This window comes from Odocoileus virginianus, chromosome 3 (assembly GCF_023699985.2).
Source record: "Odocoileus virginianus isolate 20LAN1187 ecotype Illinois chromosome 3, Ovbor_1.2, whole genome shotgun sequence".
NCBI classification, from domain to species: domain Eukaryota; kingdom Metazoa; phylum Chordata; class Mammalia; order Artiodactyla; family Cervidae; genus Odocoileus; species Odocoileus virginianus.
The window spans coordinates 4077881-4100679 of record NC_069676.1 but is presented as its reverse complement, the minus strand read 5'-3'; the positions used below and the strand labels follow the sequence as shown (position 1 = coordinate 4100679).

Genomic DNA, 22799 nt, shown 5'->3' with positions numbered 1-22799 from the left:
TGCAAACCGGAGGAACTCCATAATGGCTAGGTTAACTGCTCAAAGAGCAGGGCCACTGGGAGGAATCCCGCCTCCCTTCCTCCCCTGCTGGAGTATGATAAGGTATCCATGGCCCCAAGGAGAAGGTGGCAGCTTTGATTAGAAGGGTTTTTATGGCTCCTGTTTTGAAAGGAGGGCACTTACTCCTCCTTCACTGTATTTTTTTTTTTCTTCCCGGCAGTTACCCCCTTCCAGAATGATTTTGCTAATTCTTTGGCTTCCCCCAGCTCTTCTCCATTCTGGAAAGAATTTTGCCTGTTTTATCCTTACCACCTCCTTGAATGATGCTTAGGGTCTATGGGAGTTCAATAGATGAATGAGTAACTGAATGAATTAATGAATAAATGAAACTCTGGCTTTTGGAGGTAGCTAACATTGTGGGAGGTAACTCGCTTTTGGAGATAATTTGTCAGATAGGAGCTCTGAGGTCCCCTCCTACTGGAAGCCCTCCCTGACCTCCCCAAGGCAAGACTAGGTGTTTTGTTTGGTGCAGTCTTGATATACTTCATAGGTGATTCACTTCTGTCTGTGCCATCAGTTGACTTCTGCCTCTCCCAGTAGACTTCTGCCTCTCCCAGTAGATTGGAAGACCCTCCAAATCTGGGAAGAATATGTTGTTTCTCATCGTTTTAGTCCTGAGACCTACATAGTGATTGTGCCTTGCACAAAACAGGGAGAGGTGTCCCGGGAAATCACTGTGAAAGGAAGGAAGGCTGGCCTGTCAGAAGCGGCGGTAAGGTACCAGGATTATGTGAAATTGCCTGGGAAGGAATAGCAAGTAAACTTTGGGCCAGTCCTGGTTCTGAGGGACTTGGATTAATTTCTGCTCATCTCTGAATCTGTTTCATCTGCATAATGGAGTCACTTACCCAACCAGTCCCACCCCTGTTATAGGGGCAGAAGGAACTATAGTAAACAATAGTACAAAAACAATTAAAATGAACAAATATAAAGTAACAACATCAACAATAATGGTAATAAAATAGTGACTGACAAGTGTCAGAGATGTAGGCCAACACTTTACGGGTACTTAATCCTCACATCAGCCTTGTGAGACAAATACTCTGATATTTGGAAGCCACGTCATTGGCTGTGCATAGAGCTGCAATTGTCATATTCTCCCAGTGAACTGAGCTTTTTATTATTATGACATGCCCCTCTTTATGCTTCTTGCCTTAGAGTGGACTTTGGTATAAAAATCACACACCTATTCTCCATTGGTGCATGTTTTAAATGCTCCATTCCCTTCCACCTTTATGTATCCTTGTGTTATTCATGTGCCCCTTGTAAGCAGCAAAGAACTGGGTTTTGCTTTTTTTGGGGGGGGGGGGGTTGCTTTTTGATTCGGTCTGCCCATCCTTGCCTTTTAACTAGGGCATTTGGTCTGTTTACATTTAATGTAATTATAGACATATTTAGACTTAAATCTGCCTTTTTATGTGTTTTTTGCCACCTAATTTTTCTCTCTCTTGTCTTCTCTAGGATTGGATGTGAATGTTTTAGTAAGACTCTTATCCTCACTTTACAGAGAGGAAAACTGAGGCACAGATTAATGAAGGATAAGATGGGCCAGGTCTTTTATACCCTTTGAACTTCTCTTCTAGCCAGGCAGCTGGATATTGCACAAACAATAAAGCAGATAAATATCTAATTGCAGCTTTGATGAGTGCTGTGCAGGAAATAAAACTGGAAAATGTAGGAGAAAGGTTTCCTGTCCCCAGCCTTAGGTTTCCCCAACCAATGTCACCATCGCTCGGCTGACTGGGCATTCCCACTCCTTCCCACCCTCTCTCTCAAATGCACAAAAGAGGAAAACATTTTCTCACCTCTACTCCACTGTGCACAAAACCTTTGGAGCCAGCCAAGTCCCTTTTGGCCTCAATGTGCAGCCCCCACCCTTCCAGGACCCTTATAAATGTTTCCTGGCCTCCAAAAAAGCCCAAGAGACCCACTGAAAAGTTTCTGCAGTCTGGGCCTCTTCTGCTACAGCCTGCAGACAGAGTCATGGTTCTACTTTTCCCAGCAGCCATCACCCAGACTCTTCTCAGCACTGACTGCTGTCTGGCTCATGAGGTTCCAATGTTTGTAAAAGATCCAAACCACACTACATGCTTTCACACCATCCTGTCTTTGTTCCTGTGATCCCTTCAGCCCTGAATGATTGTCAGCACCCAGAAAACTCCTAATCCTACCTCAAAACTCCATCCAAGGAACTTCCCAGGTGGTCCAGTGGCTAAGACTCCACATTCCGAACGCAGGGGGCCTGTGTTCAACTCCTGGTTGGGGAACTAAATCCCACATGCCACAACGAAGAGTTTGCATGCCGCAACTAAGATTATACATGCTGCAACTAAGATTTTGCATGCTGCACCGAAGATTGAAGATTCGATGCACTGTAGCTAAGACTTGGCAGAGCTGCTCTGGCCACCAGGCTCCCTATGGGACACAGCAGTGAGCACACGCTTGGAAGCAGGGCTCACCATCTTGGACCATCAGTGTCCCCCACATAGGCCCCTGCATCTGGAGAACCTGCATACTGACTTCCCCAACCCCCAAGATCTATCCCACAAAGATGCTTGGAAATGGGCTTTTTGAGACCCCAGCTAGGAAATCAGGAGAAGATTCCTGAAGAGTCTGCGTCCTTTTTCTTCTTATTCTGTACAAAACATGCGCATTAAAGCTGCTCTTTCTTTTTTTTTAATATTTATTTATTTGGCTACACTGGGTCTTAGTTGCAGCATGCAGAATCTAGTTCTCTGACCAGGGATCTAACCCGGACCCCCTGCATTGGGAGCACGGAGTCTTAGCCACAGGACCACAGAGAAGTCCCAAAGCTTCCATTTCGTAAAAAAAAAAAAAAAAAAAAAAACTCCATCCAGATGTACCTGCTTCCTGGCCTTGAAAAGTCTTCATACCCAATTCTTCAGGTTCCTCCAGCCTTCAGTCTCTCCTCCCTCTAGCCCAACACTGTTTCCTTCAGGGCTGGGAGTGTCCGTGTTGGACTCTGCTTCATTATCCAAGGCTAGGCAGGGACTGAGTATTTTCTGGATCCTCAGAATACAGGCCAAACCCTGAAAGGGTGGCTAGAGTTTACTAAATAATTTTTTAACTTGTTGGTTGAACTATAAGAATGTATAAAAATCCTCATCAGCATTAACTTTTCAATGAATGAAGGCAGGAGGGCATGGGAGTAATAATACAGTTTACCCACAGATAGCCCTCAGTTTATCAAGGGCTTAAAATGGGCCAAGTGTTATAAGGAATTAATCCTGCAGGATTCATAAGGTTAAACCACTTGCTCAAGGACAGTCAGCTAGGATGTGACAGCTGGAATTTTAACTCAGATATGTCCATTTCTTGGGCCCTCAAAGAGTATTCCATGTGCCCAAAGGCATGTGTGTATCTCTCAAGCTCTTAGCAACCATAAGAGACAGATGCTGTTACCTAGACTCACAGTTAACAAATTGAGACCCTGAAAAATTAGACATGTAATACAGAGCATCACATGATAAGACCTCAATAACTAATGATACTTGCTAACACTTACCTAGTGCTTCCCTGGTAGCTCAGAGTAAAGAATCCACCTGCCAATGCAGGAGACATGGGTTTGATCCCCAGGTTGGGAAGATCCCCTGGAGAAGGAAATGACAACTCACTCTAGTATCCTTGCCTGGGAAATTCCATGGACAGAGGGGCTTGATGGGCTACAATCTATGGGGTTGCAAAAGAGTCAGACACCATGTAGTGACTAAACAACAACACTTATCTAGCAATTTCTATTTGCTCTACTCTTTCATGTGTTTAACTTGGGTTATCTAACTTAAGAATGCATCCTATCTCAGTATAAATCATGGTTTTTGGTATAGACACAAGGGGACAGATAATAGAACTAAAAATAGATGTGTGTATGCATGGGTTTTTAGACATACATGTATTTCCTAACTCTGACTGATGAGAGAGTTTCTAAGCAATACCACCTGGGTAGCAGTGAGCACACCCAGCACCTAGATCTTGGTGTCTAAATACCATTTTCCAAGAAAAGGAACCAGGCTCCTTGGAGAAAAGACTGATAGCAGGGATATTCCAAAGTAAGCACAGAAAATCTTGTGGTGCCAAAAGTAAGGAATTACTCACAGAAACACTGAAACATATTAAACGGACACAGGAACTAACTTAAAGGGGCAGCAAAATAAATAATATAGAAATTAATTTTAAGCCACAAAATAAATACTCATGACTTCATGGTGATATAAATACTTGAATAAATACATAGTTGAGAAGAATGGACAGCTCTTGTTTACAATAGAATTACATTAAAAGGCACCTTTATGCAAACAACCATGGTAATAATTATTGCTGCCAGGAGCGATGGATGACTGCTAAAACTAAAAGGTAAAAAATATGTTAAAAACAAAACAACAACAAAAAACAACTAAAAAGCCAAGGGTATTCATATGGTCTCTTAAGTATCCCCCCACAGGATACTTATTAATTGCAAAAAATAGTTACTTAACAGTTGAGAAATAAGAAGATACTGCCTTAAGTAAGTAATCGAAGTCAACATCACCAACAATGAGACATAGCAACATCCCAGTGCCTCCTGATATAGGATGCATTGAGAAGGATGCTATGTCACTTTTGTGGGGTTCTTGCCCAAGTGGCTTAACTTTGGTCTAAATGTGAGAAAATATTAAAGAAGTCCATAATCATAGTTATTCCAACAAAATCAGTGGCTCTTTAGTTCTTCTTCTCTTTCTGCCATAAGGGTGGTGTCATCTGCATATCTTAAGTTATTGATGTTTCTCCTGGCAATCTTGATTCCAGCTTGTGCTTTATCCAGCCTGGCATTTCGAATAATGTACTCTGCACGTAAGTTAAATAAACAGGGTGACAATATACAGCCTTGACGCACTCCTTTCCCAATTTGGAACCAGTCTGTTGTCCCATGTCTGGTTCTAACTGTTGCTTCTTGACCTGAATACAAGTTTCTCAGGAGGCAGGTAAGTTGGTCTGGTATTCCCATCTGTAAGAGTTTTCCACAGTTTATTGTGATCCACACAGTCAAAGGCTTTAGTGTAGTTGATGAAGCAGAAGTAGATGCTTTTCTGGAATTCTCTTGCTTTTCTATGATCCAGTGGATGTAGGCAATTTGATCTCTGGTTCCTCTGCCTTTTCTAAATCCAACTTGAACATCTGGAATTTCTTGGGTCATGTACTGTTGAAGCCTGGCTTGGAGAATTTTGAGCATTACTTTGCTAGCATGTGAGATGAGAGCAATTGTGCGGTAGTTTGAGCATTCTTTGGCATTGCCTTTCTTTGGGATTGGAATGAAAACTGACCTTTTCCAGTCCTGTGGCCACTGCTGAGTATTCCAAATTTGCTGGCATATTGAATGCAGCACTTCCACAGCATCATATTTTAGGATTTGAAATAGCTCAGCTGGAATTCTATCACCTCCATGAGCTTTGCTCACAGTGATGCTTCCTTAGGGCCCACTTGACTTAGCAGTCCACGATGTCTGGCTCTAGGTGAGTGATCACACCATCGTGGTTATCTGGGTCATTAAGGTCTTTTTTTGTACAGTTCTTCTGTGTATTCTTGCCACCTCCTCTTAATATCTTCTCATTCTGTTAGGTCCATACCATTTCTGTCCTTTATTGAGCCCATCTTGGCATGAAATATTCCCTTGGTATCTCTAATTTTCTTGACGATATCTCTAGTTTTTCCCAGTCTATTGTTTTCCTCGATTTCTTTGCATTGATCACTGAGGAAGGCTTTCTTATCTCTCCTTGCTGTTCTTTGGAACTCTGCCTTCAGCTAAGTGTATCTTTCCTTTTCTATTCTGCCTTTTGCTTCTCTTCTCAACTATTTGTAAGGCCTCCTCAGACAAACATTTTGCCTTTTTGCATTTCTTCTTCTTGGGGATGGTTTTGATCACCACCTCCTGTAACAGTGTCATGAACCTCCATCCATCATTCTTCAGGCACAGGAACTTAGAGACTACAAAATGGCCTGGGTTTCCTAAGAAGGAAGCTAAGATAATTCTTTGATAGACAAGATTACATTATTCCTACAAGTTTCCCCTCTTTTATGATACCTTTTTACTCTTTCAAATTCAGTTAGCATGAGATGGCTCTCATGTTCTGATGTGTCTAATAGTAAGAGACTGTTCTGATAGGGTTTCTGCAGACTGTTTAGTAAGGGCAGTTTCTATTGATCTTAACAGAAGACCTCTAATACAAGGGATCATACAATATCCTATTAGGGCCATTCCTTCAAATACAAAATTAGGGAGGTCAGGACAGAGATCATTATTATACCTTTCCATTTGCCCCCCCCCCCAACCATTGTTCCATCAGACTGGAGAAAGGATCATTTTCCCTGAGTTTTTAGCCAACTTATTAGCCAAGGTGGTCAGCCCTTGCAGGGCTCTTGTTATTCGGCCATCAGGGGTGGTGGTGTTGGGTATGAAAGTGCAACACTGACCTCCTGTCATAACACATGCTCCCCCTTTTCTGCCAGGATCGTGTCTAAGGCAGTCGGTTCTCCCAGCTGGTCATCTTACTGGTTGAGTCTAATTATTCTGCTAACACTTGACAGTGTCTCTAGGATAGCTGACAAAACTCTGCTGGTTATAATAAATGTAGTTTATCCAATCCACATTTTTACTGATGGTGGACCACTAGAATAATATTGATTCAAATTCTGATAACTGGTTTCTAGCCTTGAATTCATTAGGGGCACCCCTGGGAACTCTGAGTCCATGTAAACATGTGCATCAAATGACCCACCACGCCTGGTGACATCTCTCTTGCGTCTATGTCTGGTTTGTACTGGGGTTGAGTCGGGGTAGAAATGCCAGAGTGAAACAGACAGCCAATTGAACTAAAGTGCAAGTTCCACTCCAGTCAGCCGGAAGAATCCCAAGCAGTGGTTCTCCACAGTACCACCAGACATCCATCTGGGTCATCAACAATGCGGATGGATTGCTGCTCTCAAAGGACTGGCTTTCTCTGCACCCAGATACATTGCCCAGGAATGCTAATTGCTCCCCCCACAGAGAGAGGCACGAGGTGTAATTAGCATCATGGAATGGGGGTCAGACAGTTTTTGGGGGCCTGTTGGAACCTTCCACAGTCAGGAACAACAGTGACAAGGTCTTGCAGGATTTATTGCCCCAGGCTGTATTGTCCTGAAAGAGGGATATCGTTCATCCCACGCCCATAGGGTCTGAAGTCCATCCAAGTGGGAATGGTACCACCTGGGCTTCTGGCCTACCTGCAGCAAAGCGTAACAACTGCTCTTGTTTAAAGCTTGGACAGAATATTTAATCCATTCCAACCAGGCATTTGTTTTCCCATATCCAGTCTCCATCTCTACGGTTTGGTGTAAATCCTTCCCCTCTACCATGATGACCTTAGTAGGGTCATTGGGAACTGGGGGTTGAATTGGTTCCGAAGTTTTGCATCTGTGGCACTAATTAGGAGGTAATTTTTAACAAGTGTAATAGCTAATCTCTCCCAGATATGTCTGCCCCTAGTCCACACCAGGGCTTCCCTGGTGGCTCAGATGGTAAAGAATCTGCCTGCAATCCCTGGGTTGGGAAGATCCCCTGGAGGAGGCCATAGCAACCCACTACACTGTTCTTGCCTGGAGAATCCCCATGAACAGAGGAGCCTGGCGGGCTATGGTCCATGGGGTTGCAAAGAGTCAGACAAGACTAAGCAACTAAGCATGGTACAGTCCATACCAACGCTCAAGAGAAGAACTGGTTTTCCCTGGTTTTATCATTAACAGGAGTGGGTTATGTTGTAGATTCCCACAATCATCTCCGGGTACCCCCCTTGTCAGGGATAATCTATCTTTTACTTCTGCTAGGGTGGGAGCTGCTTTATGTGGCTCAGCCGTGTAACCCCCATACTGGGTAATCCACCATACTTCGGCCCAACTAGAGCAGAGGAGTTGGTGTGGATCATTTCTTGACATGCCCCATACTGCTTCAGGACAAAGGTACTTATGTTCTATAGATCGCTGTGTAGGTCATCACAAGGTAAGAACTGGCAAGCATCAGATTTCACAGGGGATCCCTGCTCGTGGTCACATTAATAATTAAGTTGACCAGGTAAGGGCTGCCCCCAACAATCTGCATCTTGGTATACAGAATGACCAAGAAGGGTATTAAAGTCTTTTCAGAGTCAGCTGTGTAGGATTGGGATGTTGGACCACAGCCCATTGTTCCTCTTGGTTAGGGGATTCAGTCCCTTTGACTTGCACGTAATGAGTCCAACCTTTCTCTGCAGTGCGAACAGCTGTTTCAGTCGTGAGCAGCATCTGGAAAGGTCCTTCCCAGGGTGGTTCAAGTTTGTCTTCCTTCCAGATCTTTATCAGGATATGATCACCGGGCTGAAGAAGATGCACCGGAAATCCGAGGGGTGGATCCTGACACAACAGGCCCTGCAACCCAAGAGAAGACAGAGGAGAGGAGAGGCCAAGGATATAGTTTCTCAGAAATTGGTCTTTCGTTTCCATGGTTGACAGGTCAGCAGTTTGACCCAAATATGGTAACCCGTACAGCGTCTCATACGGGGATCATCAAATATCCTTACAAGGGGCAGTTCTGATTCTGAGAAAAGCAACTAGGAGGCACTTGGTCCAGGGAAGTTCGGTTTCTGACATTAATTTAGTTATTTGTTTCTTTAGTGTCTGGTTTATGGATTCTACCTCTCCTCAGGAAGTTATTCCCATTTTATCCCCAGACTTTGTGTAAGTTCCTTAACAGGAGTAGAAATAAAATGACTTCTGTTATTTGAATCTATGTTCTCAATTAATCCAAACCAGGGAATTATGACCTCTAATAGTGTCTTAGTTACGTCGCTAACCATGGTAGTTGACAGCAGGATGGCTTCAATCCCATTAGTTAAATGGTCTACTATTACTAAGAGGCACCTGAGGCGACCAGCTTGAGGCATCCTCTGCATAGTCGACTTGGATACTCTGAAATGGCCTCAGACGCAGGTTCTTCCCCACCGAGGGCTGTTTTTCTAACACTAGTTTATGTACCTTCCTGCAAGTAATATAACTTTCATTCACCTGTTTAGTTATGGTGTATATACCTTTGTTATCCATAAACTCTTTAGGCAGAGTCACACAGGGCACGTGGGTCCCAGTGACTTCCTCTATGTAACTGGAGTTAACAGTTCTCTCAGAATCAGTTTTGAGAGCATCTCTTTTCTGTCAGGTAGAAGCCATTTCCCTTCAGAGGTTTTAGAGGCTCCCACCTTGGCCAACTGTTCTTCTTCCCAGGGTTTGAAGAGCAGGGTGATGGAAGGAGGCGGGTGGATGGGGGCAAGATGGAAATTCGGGGCCTCTGACCTGAGGACCATCTCCTTAGCAACTCCATCTGCCAGTCTGTTTCTCTGTGTCTCCATAGAATAGCCTGTTGGTGTCCAGGTATATGTACTACTGCTATTCCCTTGGGTAACAGTAAGCTTTCCAGCACCTGGGTGATTAACTCTTTATGAATTAGGTCCCATCCCTTGCTATTAATAAGGCCCCATTCAGTGCAAATCTTTCTGAAGGTATGTACCACTCCAAAGCCATATTGAGAGTCTGTGTAGGTGGTCTCCTCTTTTCTTTCAGGAATTTTAAGGCTTGGATAAGGGCGAATAATTCACATATCTGGGCAGACTACCTGTCGGGTAACCCTTCTGATTTGATAACTGGGGATCGCTCCCCATCTATAATAGAGCACCCATTGTGTCTTTTCCCTTCCAGCACTGGGAGAAGCCACCTACAGAGAGATGAAACCCTGCGGAAAAAGGAGTTTCCTTGAGGTCAGGTCGAACTTTAGTCTGGTCATCTATGAGATCTATACAGTGATGTTGCACAAGACCCCGTGTTTCACCTCTGGTCAAGAATTTGGCTGGGTTTAGACAGCCGTCAGTAGTGAGGACTAGCTCATGTCTTTCTAATAGGATACCTTCATACTTCAGTATCCTGGAATCAGTTAGCCACCTTTCTATCTTCTGATGGAGAATTTCCCTACCCTGATGTGGTGTGCTGACAATCACTGCCCCACCAAATGTCCATTTTCTACTTCCCTCAGTTAATATAGCTATGAAAAGCTATGACCAACCTATGACCAACCAGCAGCATATTAAAAAGCAGAGACATTACTTTGCCAACAAAGGTCCGTCTAGTCAAAGCTATGGTTTTCCCAGTATGGATGTATGGATGTAAGGGTTGGACTTTAAAGAAAGCTGAGCACCGAAGAATTGATGTTTTTCAACTGTGGTGTTGGAGAAGACTCTTGAGAGTCCCTTGGACTGCAAGGAGATCAAACCAGTCAATCCTAAAGGAAATCAACCCTGAATATTCACTGGAAGGACTGATGCTGAAGCTGAAACTCCAATACTTTGGCCACCTGATGCGCAGAACTGACTCCTTGGAAAAGACCCTGATGCTGGGAAAGATTGAAGGTGGGAGAAGGGGATGACAGAGGACGAGATGGTTGGATGGCATCACTGACTCAATGGACCTGAGTTTGAGTAAACTCCAGGAGTTGGTGATGGACAGGGAGGCCTGGCATGCTGTAGCCCATGGGGTCACAAAGAGTCGGACATGACTGAGTGACTGAACTGAACTGAACTGATTCCTAAGTTTAATCATTAGGTCTCGGCATAGGAGATTAGGCCCCACCTTGGGCACAAAGAGAAATTCTGTCTGAGTCTGCCTAATCTTATACTTGAGTTTCTTTAAAGATGAACATTGAAATCTTCCCCTTTTACCCCTGAGACTAACAAATGCTCACTGGACAGAGGTAGGTAAGGAGGGTGACATGTCAGAGAGGAACGTCCCACTCCAGAGTCGGTCAAGAAAGTGACCTCTTCTTTCTCAGGTCCTACCTCTAAATTTATCAAGAGCTGTTGGTAGGACCCTTCAATGTAAAAGAGCCCCTGGGCCCCCCCCCCTTCCTCATCAAAGGTCATGAGAGGTATGACTTTTTCTTTTTTCCTTCAAGCGTCCCTCTTGAAATGTCCCTCCTTCCCACATCTGGGGCACTTGATTTCCCCTTTTCCCCTTAACAGCCCCTGGATCCCCCTTCCATTAAATCTTCCTGGAGGTGGTCTTTGTTTTTGATTCTTGGGGCCACCTCTTCCCTGAGTGACCTGTTCTGTGGTGGTAAGCATAATCTTAGTTTTCTTTTTCTGCTTTTCTTCATCCCTCCGTACATATACCTTCTAGGCTTCTCTTAAATAATTATTCTAAACTTTTATCTTTCCAACTGTCTAATTTCTGGAATTTCTTCGAAATATATGGCCAACTATTAGTTACAAAATGAATTTTAACATACGTTGGCCAAGAGGATCATCTAAATTCGATCCAGAGTATTTTCTTATTTGATCTTTCAACCTGTTTGGCTGGCCCTTCATCTTTTCCTTGCTGTATGTCAAAGGACTTAGTAATGTTTGGAATCAGGGAACGCTCTGATTCCTTTTATAATTAGGTCCCTGAGATCTCTCGTATGACCTTATGTTCAGGACTGTTATTATTCCATTGTGGTTCTTGGTTAGGAAATTTTACTTCAGCTGCTAAGACATTTGAGCCAGCTAAGTGTTCCTTTTCCCAAGTGGCCATCACTGTTCTCCAAATCATTGATCTTTCCTCTCTGGAAAACAGAATGCCTAAAATAGATTTAAGCTCAGCCCACTTGAAAATTTGAGGGTCGAAAAACTGATCTAACTGGTTTGCAACCCCAGGGGGATTCTCTAATAAGGGCTTCAGTTCTTTCTTCAATCCTCAAACCTCAGAGCTGGTAACAGGGAGGGTGCGGGGTGGGTGGGGGGGGAGCGGGGAGCGGTGTTCACAAATCCAATTCCCCTTCCTCCTAGGGGACCCTCTTGGAGGGGTTAGAGGGCCTAAGGTTCCTCTCTTTCAGGAGGGAAGGGTAAATTTTGAATGTCCTTTTTACATTGTTCTGTGTCCTTCCTCAACAGAGGAAGGGAGGGATACAGTGCTGGAGAAGGTCCGAGGCTATGGCGGCCAGCTTGGGGTCTCTCTCTTCTGTTCTTATTTCCTCTCCTGCGGCAGTTTAGGCTATTTCCACAGCAGTTTAGGCTATTCCTGGGGCAGTTAAGGCTGTAGGCCTCCTGAGTTATAAGGAGGAGGCAAACAGTCGAGAGGATCCCACTTTCTATTTTCAAAACTTCTCCTTGTCTTTACCTAGTTCCATCTTTAAGGGGAATAGAACCACCAGCCCCTTTCTCCAGCAAAGAGCATAATCTATTTCTTCCTGGGCAACTGGACTCTTGTCATCAACATACTGTACAAGCAATTGGCAGATCCAATCTTCATCGGACCCGAACTTAGGCCAAAATACTGATGGTTTCAATATAGGTTCTTGAGTCCAAAAGAAACAGCAATAATCTATCATCTGTTGTTTCTTTTTCCCTTTCATCCCCAATATTGGAGCATGCGTCCTAGGGGACTGTCTGGGGGAACCTTGTTGGTCTTTCTCCCCTCAGAATCCTTCCGGCCTACAGAAGATTCTTATTATCCATCCCTATTGTCTGATTGTGTGCACTTGACTTGAAGCTCAACCCCCCTTTTCTTTCTTCAGAGGTTTCTTGCACTCTTCCCGAGTCACTTCGACTCTCTGGCCAATTCCCTCAAGGGAGAAATATCTCAGAAGAGAGGATATTTTGCTCTTAGCTTCTTAGCTACTGGCAGGTCGGTATAAGCCCCGGATTAGGTCAGAAAAGACTGCCTTATGCCATGTGAAATCACCAAAGGACATTAGCGGAACTATGGATCAGGACTCCACACTCGCTTCCACACATCGGTCTCATGCACACAAGACAGCCTCTGGGATGACCCGGCCACCAAGGAAATAGTTTGTCACCTCTTGTGACGTTTATTAGGGCTTTCCAGGTGGCGCTGGTGGTAAAGAACCCACATGCCAATGCAGGAGACATAAGAGACGCCGGTTGGATCCCTGGAGGGCATAGCAACCCACTCCTATTCTTCCCTGGAGAATCCCCATGGACAGAGGAGTCAGGAGGGCTACACAGTCCATAGGGTCGCACAGAGTCAGACACGACTGAAGCGACTTAGCACGCACGTGACGTTTCTCACCTTGGTCCCTGCACCTGGTCGCCTAGGTGCCTGCCTGGGCCCCTCCCCTGCGATGCCGATGGACTTCCGACCCGGGGTCCGCTGTCAACTCAAGGGATAGCAGACTTCCCCTCCCTGGATGCCACCATAGGGAGAAGGTGGGACGCATCTCCGGGGGGGGGGGGGGGGGGGGGCGTCCATTCGACCCCTCCAGGTGACATGGATCCCAGACGAGCCCCCAAATTGTTGAAAATGTCTTCCGCCGGCGCCGCGCGCTCCGAAAATGGATTGGCAAGGCAAACTTTACTTTTGCTGAAGGATGCACAACCAACAAGTGTGACCGGCCAGCACACTGAGTGGGAAGCCAGCTCTGTTTTATCGGCCAATTCAAGGGAAGGGCGAGAACAGTGAAGCAGCTAGGTGGGGGAGGGGTCGCCATGTGCAGTTTGTTTACAGGAATTTACAGACTACAAAAAGGCATGATTTTCCTAAGAAGGAAGCTGATTATATTGAAAAGGTTACGTTATTCCTACGTCCCTTCCCGGTTCTGGGCCGCCGCGGAGTTCAGCTTTTGCAAAGTACGCCGGCGCAAGAGGGACTGTTCGATTGGCTATTTGTTGCGATGAGCCGGCAAATAGAAGCTACATGTAAGCCCCACCCCTTCCTGCCACGCCTCCACTCACGCAAGTCGGCCCTGGGCACGTCGCCGCCACGCGCGCACTCGCACGCAGGGTGCGTGGTGACGTTACGGCGGCGCGGGCGCCATCCCGGAAGCGCGAGCAAGGCCGCCAGATGTGCAGGTGCTGCTGCCACCGATGCCCCGGGCCGAGTTCAGGGTGGGGCTGGGGACGCAGGGGCCTCTGGGGATGCAGGCCGGGTTGGGCGCGGTCCCTGGGCTGTCGTGGGGTGGGGCGCGCCGTTGGCAACATCTGGGCACCCCTCCTGCGCACAGGCCTCAGTTTCCCCGTCTGCGCAGTGGATGCGCGGGTGGCGCTGTGGGCCGGATCCGGATCCGGGGCGCGAGAGTTGGGGCCTCTTGTATTCAGGCTGTGCCTTGTCACCAAAACCGGGCGTTGGCCTGCTTGGGCCTCAGTTTCCCGGTTTCACAGGGGCGGGGCATGAGGGGGTTGGGGAGCCCCGCCCCACTGGCGGGTTTTGCTGAGCTTGGGCGGCCTATTTAAACTCTGTTAAAAGACCTGGGTGGAGTAGCTGCCCCTCCCCGCACTGGTGTGTGACCTTGGGCAATGGAGTCCACCCCTGTGTTGCCCTCGGAGGTGGTAGTGTCTCCCCTGTAGGGGGAATTGGGGATTAAATGAAGTGCTACACAAGTGTTTGTTCTTATTTTTGGAAGCACTGGGGAGGCCATCCTTAGATTCCTTCACGCTGCCCTCGGAGAAACTCCCTGCCCAGAACCCAGCGCCTCTTATCACTGTTGGTTTCAGTCCCCACAAACAGCATTGTGAAATTCTAATTCTTTGTTATTCCTACTTTATGGATGACAGATCCAGGAGGTGAGATGACTTTCCCAAGGTCACACAGCCTCCCTCTGCGAGTTTTCCCCATAAATATATTTGGAGCAGGACCAGAGCCTATGCTGGGTTATTTCCACCCTGTATATAAGCCAGACTGTGGCTCAGATGGTAAAACGTCTGCCTACAGTGCGGGAGACCCAGGTTCAATCCCCAGGTCAGGAATATCCTCTGGAGAAGGAAATGGCAACCCACTCCAGTACTCTTGCCTGGAAAATCCCATGGACGGAGGAGCCTGGTAGGCTACAGTCCATGGGGTTGCAAAGAGTCAGACATGACTGAGCAACTTCACTTTCTTTCACTTTCCTCCAAGAGGCAGCTGGTGGGAGAGTGTTCCTTGAATCCCTCAGCCCTCACATCTGGGAGCCAGAGCTAGGGAGGAGCCCTGCTTTGAAGCAGAACCATTTTCCACAGGTCCAAATGCTGTACCTGCCAGGCTCTAGCTGCGGGTGTCCCACCACACGACTCTGTCCTTTGAGAGCCCAAGTGTCCCCTTTATACATGACCTTCTTTGGAAATGTGGAGGGTGTTGGTGTCCATACCTGGCACATAGTAGGAGCTCAGTAAGCATGGTGATTGGTGCTGGGGGGGGGGGGGGTTATATTTCATCAGATGTGACAGTTTATCTCCGGACAGCACATGGGGGCTGCAAACCAATAGCCAGATTCAGCACTAAGAGAAATGTACTCTTGGCCTCTATGGGGTAAATATTAGTTGCTGACATTTGTAAATGAGGTGATTTCACAGGGACAAGAAATCCATGTTGCAGTTTTTTTCTTTTTTTTTTTTTTTCTGGAAAGAATCAGAAGTCTGGCAGAAATCAGGGACTGTAAGAAGCAGCTGTCCTGTCAGAGGTAGATACTCAACATCCAAGTCACATTTGTGGATCCTGTGGGCCGTGGGCATTTGAGTTGTGACCCATGGTTACTGGTTGTGTGTCAATGGCCCAGTACCTCAGTCTCTGAGCATCATTTTCCTCATACATAAATAAGGATGGTAACAGTTGCTGGTGTTTGAAATTGGTGTCTTGTTTAGCATAGAGGAGATGCTCAATAAGGAGGAGGGTAGACGTGGACTCTGAAAGCCCTTCCTGATCCTGTGTGTGACTCTTAACCAGTTGCAAGTGGCCATTATTGTTGGCCATTTAATGTTGGCCATTAAATGTGCTGACCCCAGAGCCAAGCTGTCAGGATTCTGGGTTTTTTCCTGAGTCTCCTTAGGAGGGCCAGTGCTGAAGCCGTGGGCCCTACTGCCCTAGCATGGTCTCGGAAGTCCCCACCTGCTGGGATGTAATCTGTGTGCCAGAGAAGCTGGGAGCTGCAGAGCCATCTGGATTGCTGGGGCTCACTGCCTGGCTTTAAGTTGCTAATAGAAGTCTAGCTTCAGAGCCAGAGTTTGAAAGTTTCTGTTTTGCTCTCAGCAAATTAAATTCTGGCAATCCCTTGCTATGAGCTGGGTTCTGGGCTTGGCTCTGGAGAAAGCAGCAGGCCAGAAAGACATGCCTTTGTTCTGCTGCAGCTGACATTCTGGGGGTGACTGGCAAATGGGTCACCTGATAACTAAAATAATTTCAGGAAGAGATGAGACAGTGGAACCATTTAAAAAGGTGAAGTGATGAGAGTGCCCAGAGTGGGGGTAGTCATCAGAGAGCCTCTTGGGAGAGAAGGCATTGGAGGGGGTAATGATTTGAGGGACAGCCATGTATATTCTCCCAGCGGGGATGGCAGGTGCAGAGGCAGGGGACATGGGAGGAGGGTGGCAGATCTGTGCAGGAGGAAGTTGCCTGTGACTTTGGGCACATGGGAGTTGGGGGTGTGGAGGTGGAAGGGGTGATGGGATTCTGATGTGCTTGGGTACAAGTTATAAATATGAACTCCGGTGATTCTCAAAACACTCCTGAATTTCTGGGATGACAAAGCTGAGACTCAGGTGGCATGACCCACTTCATGTGGCTTGCAGGGTTCCCAGACCCTCTTATCCATCCCACCTCCCCCACTTCCTGATGCAAACCGAAAAATCTTTATTCCTGCCTGTTTCAGGCAGCGGAGGAGGAGGAAGAGATGGACCCCCCGGACTCGGCCTCGAGGGTGTTCTGTAGCCGCATCCTGAGCATGGTGAATGCGGACGATGTCAGCGCCATCATCCTGGCCCAGAAGAACATGTGAGTGAGGCCAAGGGCCCTGGGGCCCCGGCGTGGGAAGGAATCCACTTGCTGGCCAACATTCTTGCCCTGCCCGCCTCTACCCTGGTCCCACACTGGTGATAAAATGAAGGAAGTGAGCAAATCTTCTGGCTGGCTCCAAAGTGAATTCCTTCCTTGCCTGGAGGCGAGGCCCTGGCACTGGCAGAGGGGCTCTGGGACAGTTTTGCAGCTGTGGACAGTTTGGCGGGGGCCACAGCACCTCCTACCCTGAGGCCTGTGGTGGGGAGACCTGGGTTGGGGGGGAAGATAAGGAAGGGGCTGTGGGATTTAGGGGAGCCATGGCTCACTTCCTGTCGGGCGCCTGTTCTCACAGCCTAGGCTGTCTCTGCAGTGCATGCGGGGTCACTTGGAAGGGCTGGGAATGCCCTTTGCCCTCTTTGGGGCTTGGCACTGTAGCCACCACAACTTCCCCCTAATTCCAGCATGCTCTCTGACACAATCTTGGGGTGGAATCAGTCTCCTGGGGCTTTATTTTTGTGTCTTTTAAGCTAAAAGTTCTTCATTCCATTTATGGCACAGCATGGACCTGATACCTTACCTTTCTCGTCCTGTGACAAGGGTGCTGGATCTGCCTGGGTCTCAGCACCACCCATCTCCCTCCTGGGTCTTAAGGTCAGATTCAGACCTAGCCCTGGAGGAACTCCCAGGCTGAGAGGAGACAAAATCAGACTTGAACCTTCCTGGCCTCAGGGTATCAGGACTGGACCAGAGAAAGAACCTGGGGAAGCAGGAGAGTCAAAGAGTCTGCTTGAGGGAGAGGGTGAAGGCTACATGAGAAGGGCACCCTTGAGGAGGGTTTTGAAAGTTGAATAGGAGTTTGCTAGCTGTCTCAGACACCAGGTAGAGCTCCACAGGACACAGGAATGATGTACACCGAGGTCACGGAACAGGAAAAGGCCTAGCAGGATCAGTTGGCAGGGCCCTGGAGGCTGAGCAGAGGAGTCGGTGCCCTTTTTCTGCTGCCAGGCTGGACCGCTTTGAAAAGACCAACGAGATGCTGCTCAACTTCAACAACCTGTCAAGTGCCCGCCTGCAGCAGATGAACGAGCGCTTCCTGCACCACACAAGGACCCTGGTGGAGATGAAGCGGGACTTGGACAGTATCTTCCGCAGGATCAGGTGGGTGCTCCCCCTCCAGCCTCCGCCTCCCACTCCATGCCTCGGGTTCCTCTTCTTTTCCATGAGGGCCGTCCTCTCCACATAGCAGGGTGGGAGACTCAGCTTGTTTTACAAGGCTTCATCGCACACTTAGTATTGGAGGACTGAAAACCTTAGAATTTCTGAACTTAAGTTTTATTTCTTTTTGAACATGCAATATAGCACCAGACCCATAATGCAAAAGGTAGGCAGGAGCAGACAGTGAAAGGCTAGCCTCCTGTCTGCCTTGGCCTCCACCCAGTTCCCCAGGTCTTCTCTCAAGAGGAAAATGAGATTCCTGGGTTTTGTGGGTCCTTCTCAAACTGGTTTCCATGAGGACAAGGAAAGACAATGTCCAAGTCCCCAGTCACACAGAACATTTGACAATCCCCACCCCCCCGCCCCGGAGCTCACATCACTGCTGCTGCTGCTAATAGCTGGGGCGCCTGGCCCTGGAACCAGCTATGGCGGTATTTCTGGCCGACCATGCCGCTTCCTCTATTTCAGGAGCAGCCACGTCTGCTGGCAAAGTAGGTGTGCAGATTGAGGGCAATAGGTTGGAGCACGCTCTATGCAGAAATCATGAAACAGGCCAGAGAAATGCTGTGTAAGAGGGCATCTTTTCTGGGGCATCTCACCAGGCTGCCCGCCCATGTGTGGTGTCGCAGGGATGGGGCTAGAGCAGGAACCCCAAAGGCTGACGTGTGTGTCACTCAGTGAAAGTGTTAGTCAGCCAGTCGTGTCTGACTCTTTGCAGCCCTGTGGACTGTAGCCCACCAGGCTGCTCTGTCCATGGAATTCTCCAGGCCAAAATACTGGAGTGGGTCGCCATTTCCTTCTCCAGGGGATCTTCCCGACCCAGGGATAGAACCTGAGCCTCCCGCATTGCAGGTAGATTCTTTACTGTCTAAGCCACCAGGGAAAGTTCTGCTGTCCCTCAGGAAGGAGATAAGTGTGTCTGCCCAGGCAGGGACGCAGCAGCAGTGGTACTTTGCGGGGAGGAATTGGGGGATGGTGTTGGCTGACCAGAGTCAGGGGTGAGAGACTGCTCTGAAGACCCTTTTGTAACTCTTTGTAAACAGAACTGCATTGAAAAAAGTGAAAATGTCAGTTTCTCAGTTGTGTCAGACTCTTTGTGACCCCAGGGACTGTAGCCCGCCAGGCTCCTCATCCATGGGATTTCCCAGGCAAGGATACTGGAGTGGGTAGCCTTTCCCTTCTGCAGGGGATCTTCCCAACCCGGGTCTCCTGCATAGCAGGCAGGTTCTTTACCATCTGAGTCACCAGGGAAGCCCAAACAGAACTGCATTCCTTCAGGTACAAAGAAAAAACCAATAGTTACAAAAGGGAAACAGGTGCCTCTCTGTGAACTTCAGTTTAATGAGTGCCGGTGTTTGGGGCGTGGACAGGCAGGCCCTCCCGGCCCCTATACAGACATCCTCGCTCCAGATGGAAAGACAGGCTGTGACAAGTCCCCCGGAGGAGTGGCTGTTGAGGTGAGGGGAAGGGGAGCTCCCCGGAAGGTGGTCCTGGTATAAGAGAATGAGACACGAGGCCTTACAGGCAGGGCCCAGCCTCAGCCCTGAGGACACACGGAGGCTGGGTGACAGGAGCGCAGCTACCATCCATTGCGGGGTCGAGGTCCGCAGGCTGAGCGCCAGGCCCCGCTCCAGCCTGGGAGCAGGGTGCGACCGGCAGTGAGCGGGAGGCTCCTGGCCTGTAGCGGGCCCAGCTGTCTCCTCAGCAGGCTCAGCCCTGTGTGCCTTCCTTCCCCCACAGGACACTGAAAGGGAAGCTGGCCAGACAGCACCCAGAGGCCTTCAGCCGTAAGTGTCACCCAGAACTCCTGCATCCCACTTCCGGGCTCTGTACCCTTTGATGTCCATGCCCTCAGCCCAGGGCTGGCTTCTGGAATGCACCCCACGGGTGACACCAGGCCCAGGCCCTGGTGGGTCGTGGGTCCAGAGACGTGGGGCAGGGGTCTGGCCTGGTCTTCTTGGCAACCTGCAGAGCAGGTGTTGAGATCAGAATCTCCTCTTTTGGCGGAGGTCCCAACAACGGGATGTTCATGAGGATGACACTCCTTAGCCCAGTGAGTGTCATGTACCCACTATGAGGCAGGCTGTTACCCGTAGCCACCTGAGGTGGGGGCTGTGCCCAGAGGGGCAGTGACTTGGCAGAGGAAGCACAGCATCGTCCATGCTGAGCCTTACTTTACCCAGTCTGCTGAATGGGCCAACAGCTCCCCACCCAGGGCTGCTGAAGCCACAGGCACAAAGGCAATGCCATCATCTCCCAGTTTATAGAGCAGGGAGCTGAGGCACAAGCAGGCGAGGGGCCAGGCCCGGGTGACACAGTCAAGAGGGCAGAGCCAGGCTCAGGCTCACCGCCCAGGGCCCATATAGGCCAGACCCTGGAGAACCTGAGTCCTTACCTCATTTCACCTTAGAGAGAGGCCTCTCACCTGCCAAGGCCTCAGTTTCATCCTCTGTAAAGTGAACAAAGTCTTGTCCTGTGGGGTGGAGGTAGCTGTCAGGGGTCATGGGCCCAATTAATCCCTCATCACAGTACCCAATGATGACAGTGACTCAGCCAGCTCTTGGGTCTCCTTCCCCCAGACATCCCAGAGGCATCCCTCCTGGAGGACGAAGATGAAGACCCCATCCCGCCTAGCACCACCACCACCATTGCCACCTCGGAACAGAGCACAGGCTCGTGTGACACCAGCCCCGACACCGTCTCCCCCTCCCTCAGCCCTGGCTTCGAGGACCTGTCCCATGTCCGGCCTGGTTCCCCCGCCATCAACGGTCGCAGCCATACAGATGACGAGGAGACGCCGGGCGAGTAGCCCTGCTCCCAGGAGCCCCGAGGGGGTCTCAGGGCAGCAGCAGCATCGCTCCCCAGATGTCTGAAGTGGCAGCGGAGAACCTGGCCTCGAGACACTCAGCTTTGCCACCCTAGTCTGTCATTTAGGGCTCGCCAAGGGGACAAGCCTCCCTCCCTAGAATTCCTGGGGATCTTTGATTCTTGCTCCTTCTTCACTGAGAACATCTCTCTTCTGTGGATCCCTGTATCAGACTGGGGATGACCAGTCCATCTGGAGTTGGGCTGGGCACAGGGAGCTTTTCCAGAGTCAGGCCTTAGGTCTACTCTGAACAACACTTAAAGCTTCCCAGAGACCAGAGCCAGATGTCCCCTGCCCCAGCCCCCTGGTCAGAACCCCCTCAAGACAGTCAAGCACTGTCATGTCCAAGTTCACTGAGCCCAACCCTGCGCCTACTAATTCTGGTCTTCTTGCCCCTTCCTCCAATGAAAGTACTGAATCCTTTCTCCAATCATTATCTCAAGGTTTCTGAAACAGTTGTAGAAGGCTCAAGACAGAGATTAGCCATCCACTCAGCCCCAAGCCTGGTTGGGCCCTGTTTCTCTGACCGGAGCTGTAGACCTCTAGGGCCTAACAAGCCTCTCCTTGGGCCTTTGTGGAGCAAGCCGAGCAACCGTGGAGAACAGAGTTAAGTGGAATATTTTTGTACCCGATGTTTACAGATGCTGTTGGGAAGCTATCAATAAAGAGACTCTGTTACTAAAAAGGGAAGGGTGTATCTAGCAGTGACTTCCTTCCACCCTTGGGCGCAGCATCCCAAAACAGGGACAGGTGCTGCAAGTGGGACAGGCTGGTTATGGATCGCCAGGCACCACTGGCCTAGAAAGAGATGTAGCTGCTCCAGGTGGGAGTCCCCAGTGGTGACAACCATAATGACCCCACTTCCTATCACCACAGAAGCCTTCCCACTGCTTGCACATCATTTCCTTACTTCCTTGAATAATTCCTCTAAATCTCAGCCCCAAAATGGGCTCCTCAGGGAGCTAGACGGGGTCCCATTCCCCATCAGACACTGTCAGAGTCCCCTAATCTTTGAAACACTTTCCACTCTTATTAAAGGTCTCTTCCCAGACCTCAGTGTGTCTGCATTTGCCTGGTCCACAGGGGGCGCCGGGAAGTGGTCAGTGAAGTAAGGTACGCTGAGCAATGGCTCCACTGGGAAGAAGCCGCCTGCAGTGCAAATGTGGGTTCGATCCCTGGGTCAGGAAGATCCCTTGGAGGACAGCATGGCAATTCACTCCAGTATTCCTGCCTGGAAAATCCCATGGACAGAGGGGTCTGGCAGGCTATAGTCTATAGGGACGGAGTCAGACACGACTGAAGCGATTTAGCGCAGCACGCTGCCAAACCCACGGATAACTTCGTCCTCACTTGTTCCCGGCGCCCAGCACTTTTTAACTTCTTCGTCGCAGATCCAAAACAGACCCTGGGTCCCACTTCATTTCCTTGAGTGAATGCACCAACACCACCTGCTCTCCGCGCTCCTGTAGGCACCCACCCCGATATCTATTTATGCACAGCAGCCAGAGAACCTCCAGTGGCTCCCAGGGGTCTAGCCCCCGCGCCGCCTCCTGCCTCCCGCCTCGACCCCTGCGTCTTTGGACCTACGGCTTAATACCTTTCAGCACAAAGGTCTCGCCTACTGTGTTTAAATATTTCCGGAGCACCCGCTATGTGCGGGCCGTCTCCCAGGCGGTTTGGAGACAGCGGGCAGTAACACCTGGAAAGGTGCGGCAGTCTTACTACGTGACCCGGTGGGTGGGGCTCACACCCGGAAGCTAGTGGGCGAAGGTCCCACTCAAGCGCCGCGACTTCCTTCGCCTGCACCCATCACGGGGGCGGGGCGGGGTCGCGGGCGGGGCACGGCGCGTGGCGCGGATTGTGACGCAAGCAC

General features: G+C 49.1%; 1 protein-coding gene and 1 long non-coding RNA gene across 5 annotated transcripts; one reads left to right on the top strand and one right to left on the bottom strand.

Moving 5' to 3' along the window:
• The first annotated feature begins 13846 nt into the window (after positions 1-13846).
• Positions 13847-21616, top strand: KXD1 (KxDL motif containing 1). 3 transcript variants are annotated; one of them, XM_020884523.2, is made up of 5 exons: positions 13847-13952; positions 16721-16842; positions 17851-18003; positions 19801-19847; positions 20640-21616. In XM_020884523.2, the coding sequence occupies exons 2-5, from the start codon at positions 16742-16744 to the stop codon at positions 20867-20869; spliced, it is 531 nt and encodes a 176-aa protein (XP_020740182.1). In that variant the 5' UTR covers positions 13847-13952; positions 16721-16741; the 3' UTR covers positions 20870-21616. The 3 variants fall into 3 exon arrangements, with proteins under 3 accessions (XP_020740182.1, XP_020740184.2, XP_070317698.1); XM_020884525.2 differs by lacking the exon at positions 13847-13952 and adding an exon at positions 13965-13988; XM_070461597.1 differs by lacking the exon at positions 13847-13952 and adding an exon at positions 15513-15535.
• On the bottom strand, positions 19382-22754 carry LOC110131701 (uncharacterized). Of its 2 annotated transcripts, none has more exons than XR_011485660.1 (3): positions 22524-22754; positions 20456-20533; positions 19382-20025 (listed from the first exon to the last, which is right to left on the bottom strand). It is a non-coding gene; the product is annotated as an uncharacterized lncRNA (long non-coding RNA). The 2 variants fall into 2 exon arrangements; XR_002312252.2 differs by having other exon boundaries at positions 19382-19550.
• Between the last annotated feature and the right edge of the window lie 45 nt (positions 22755-22799).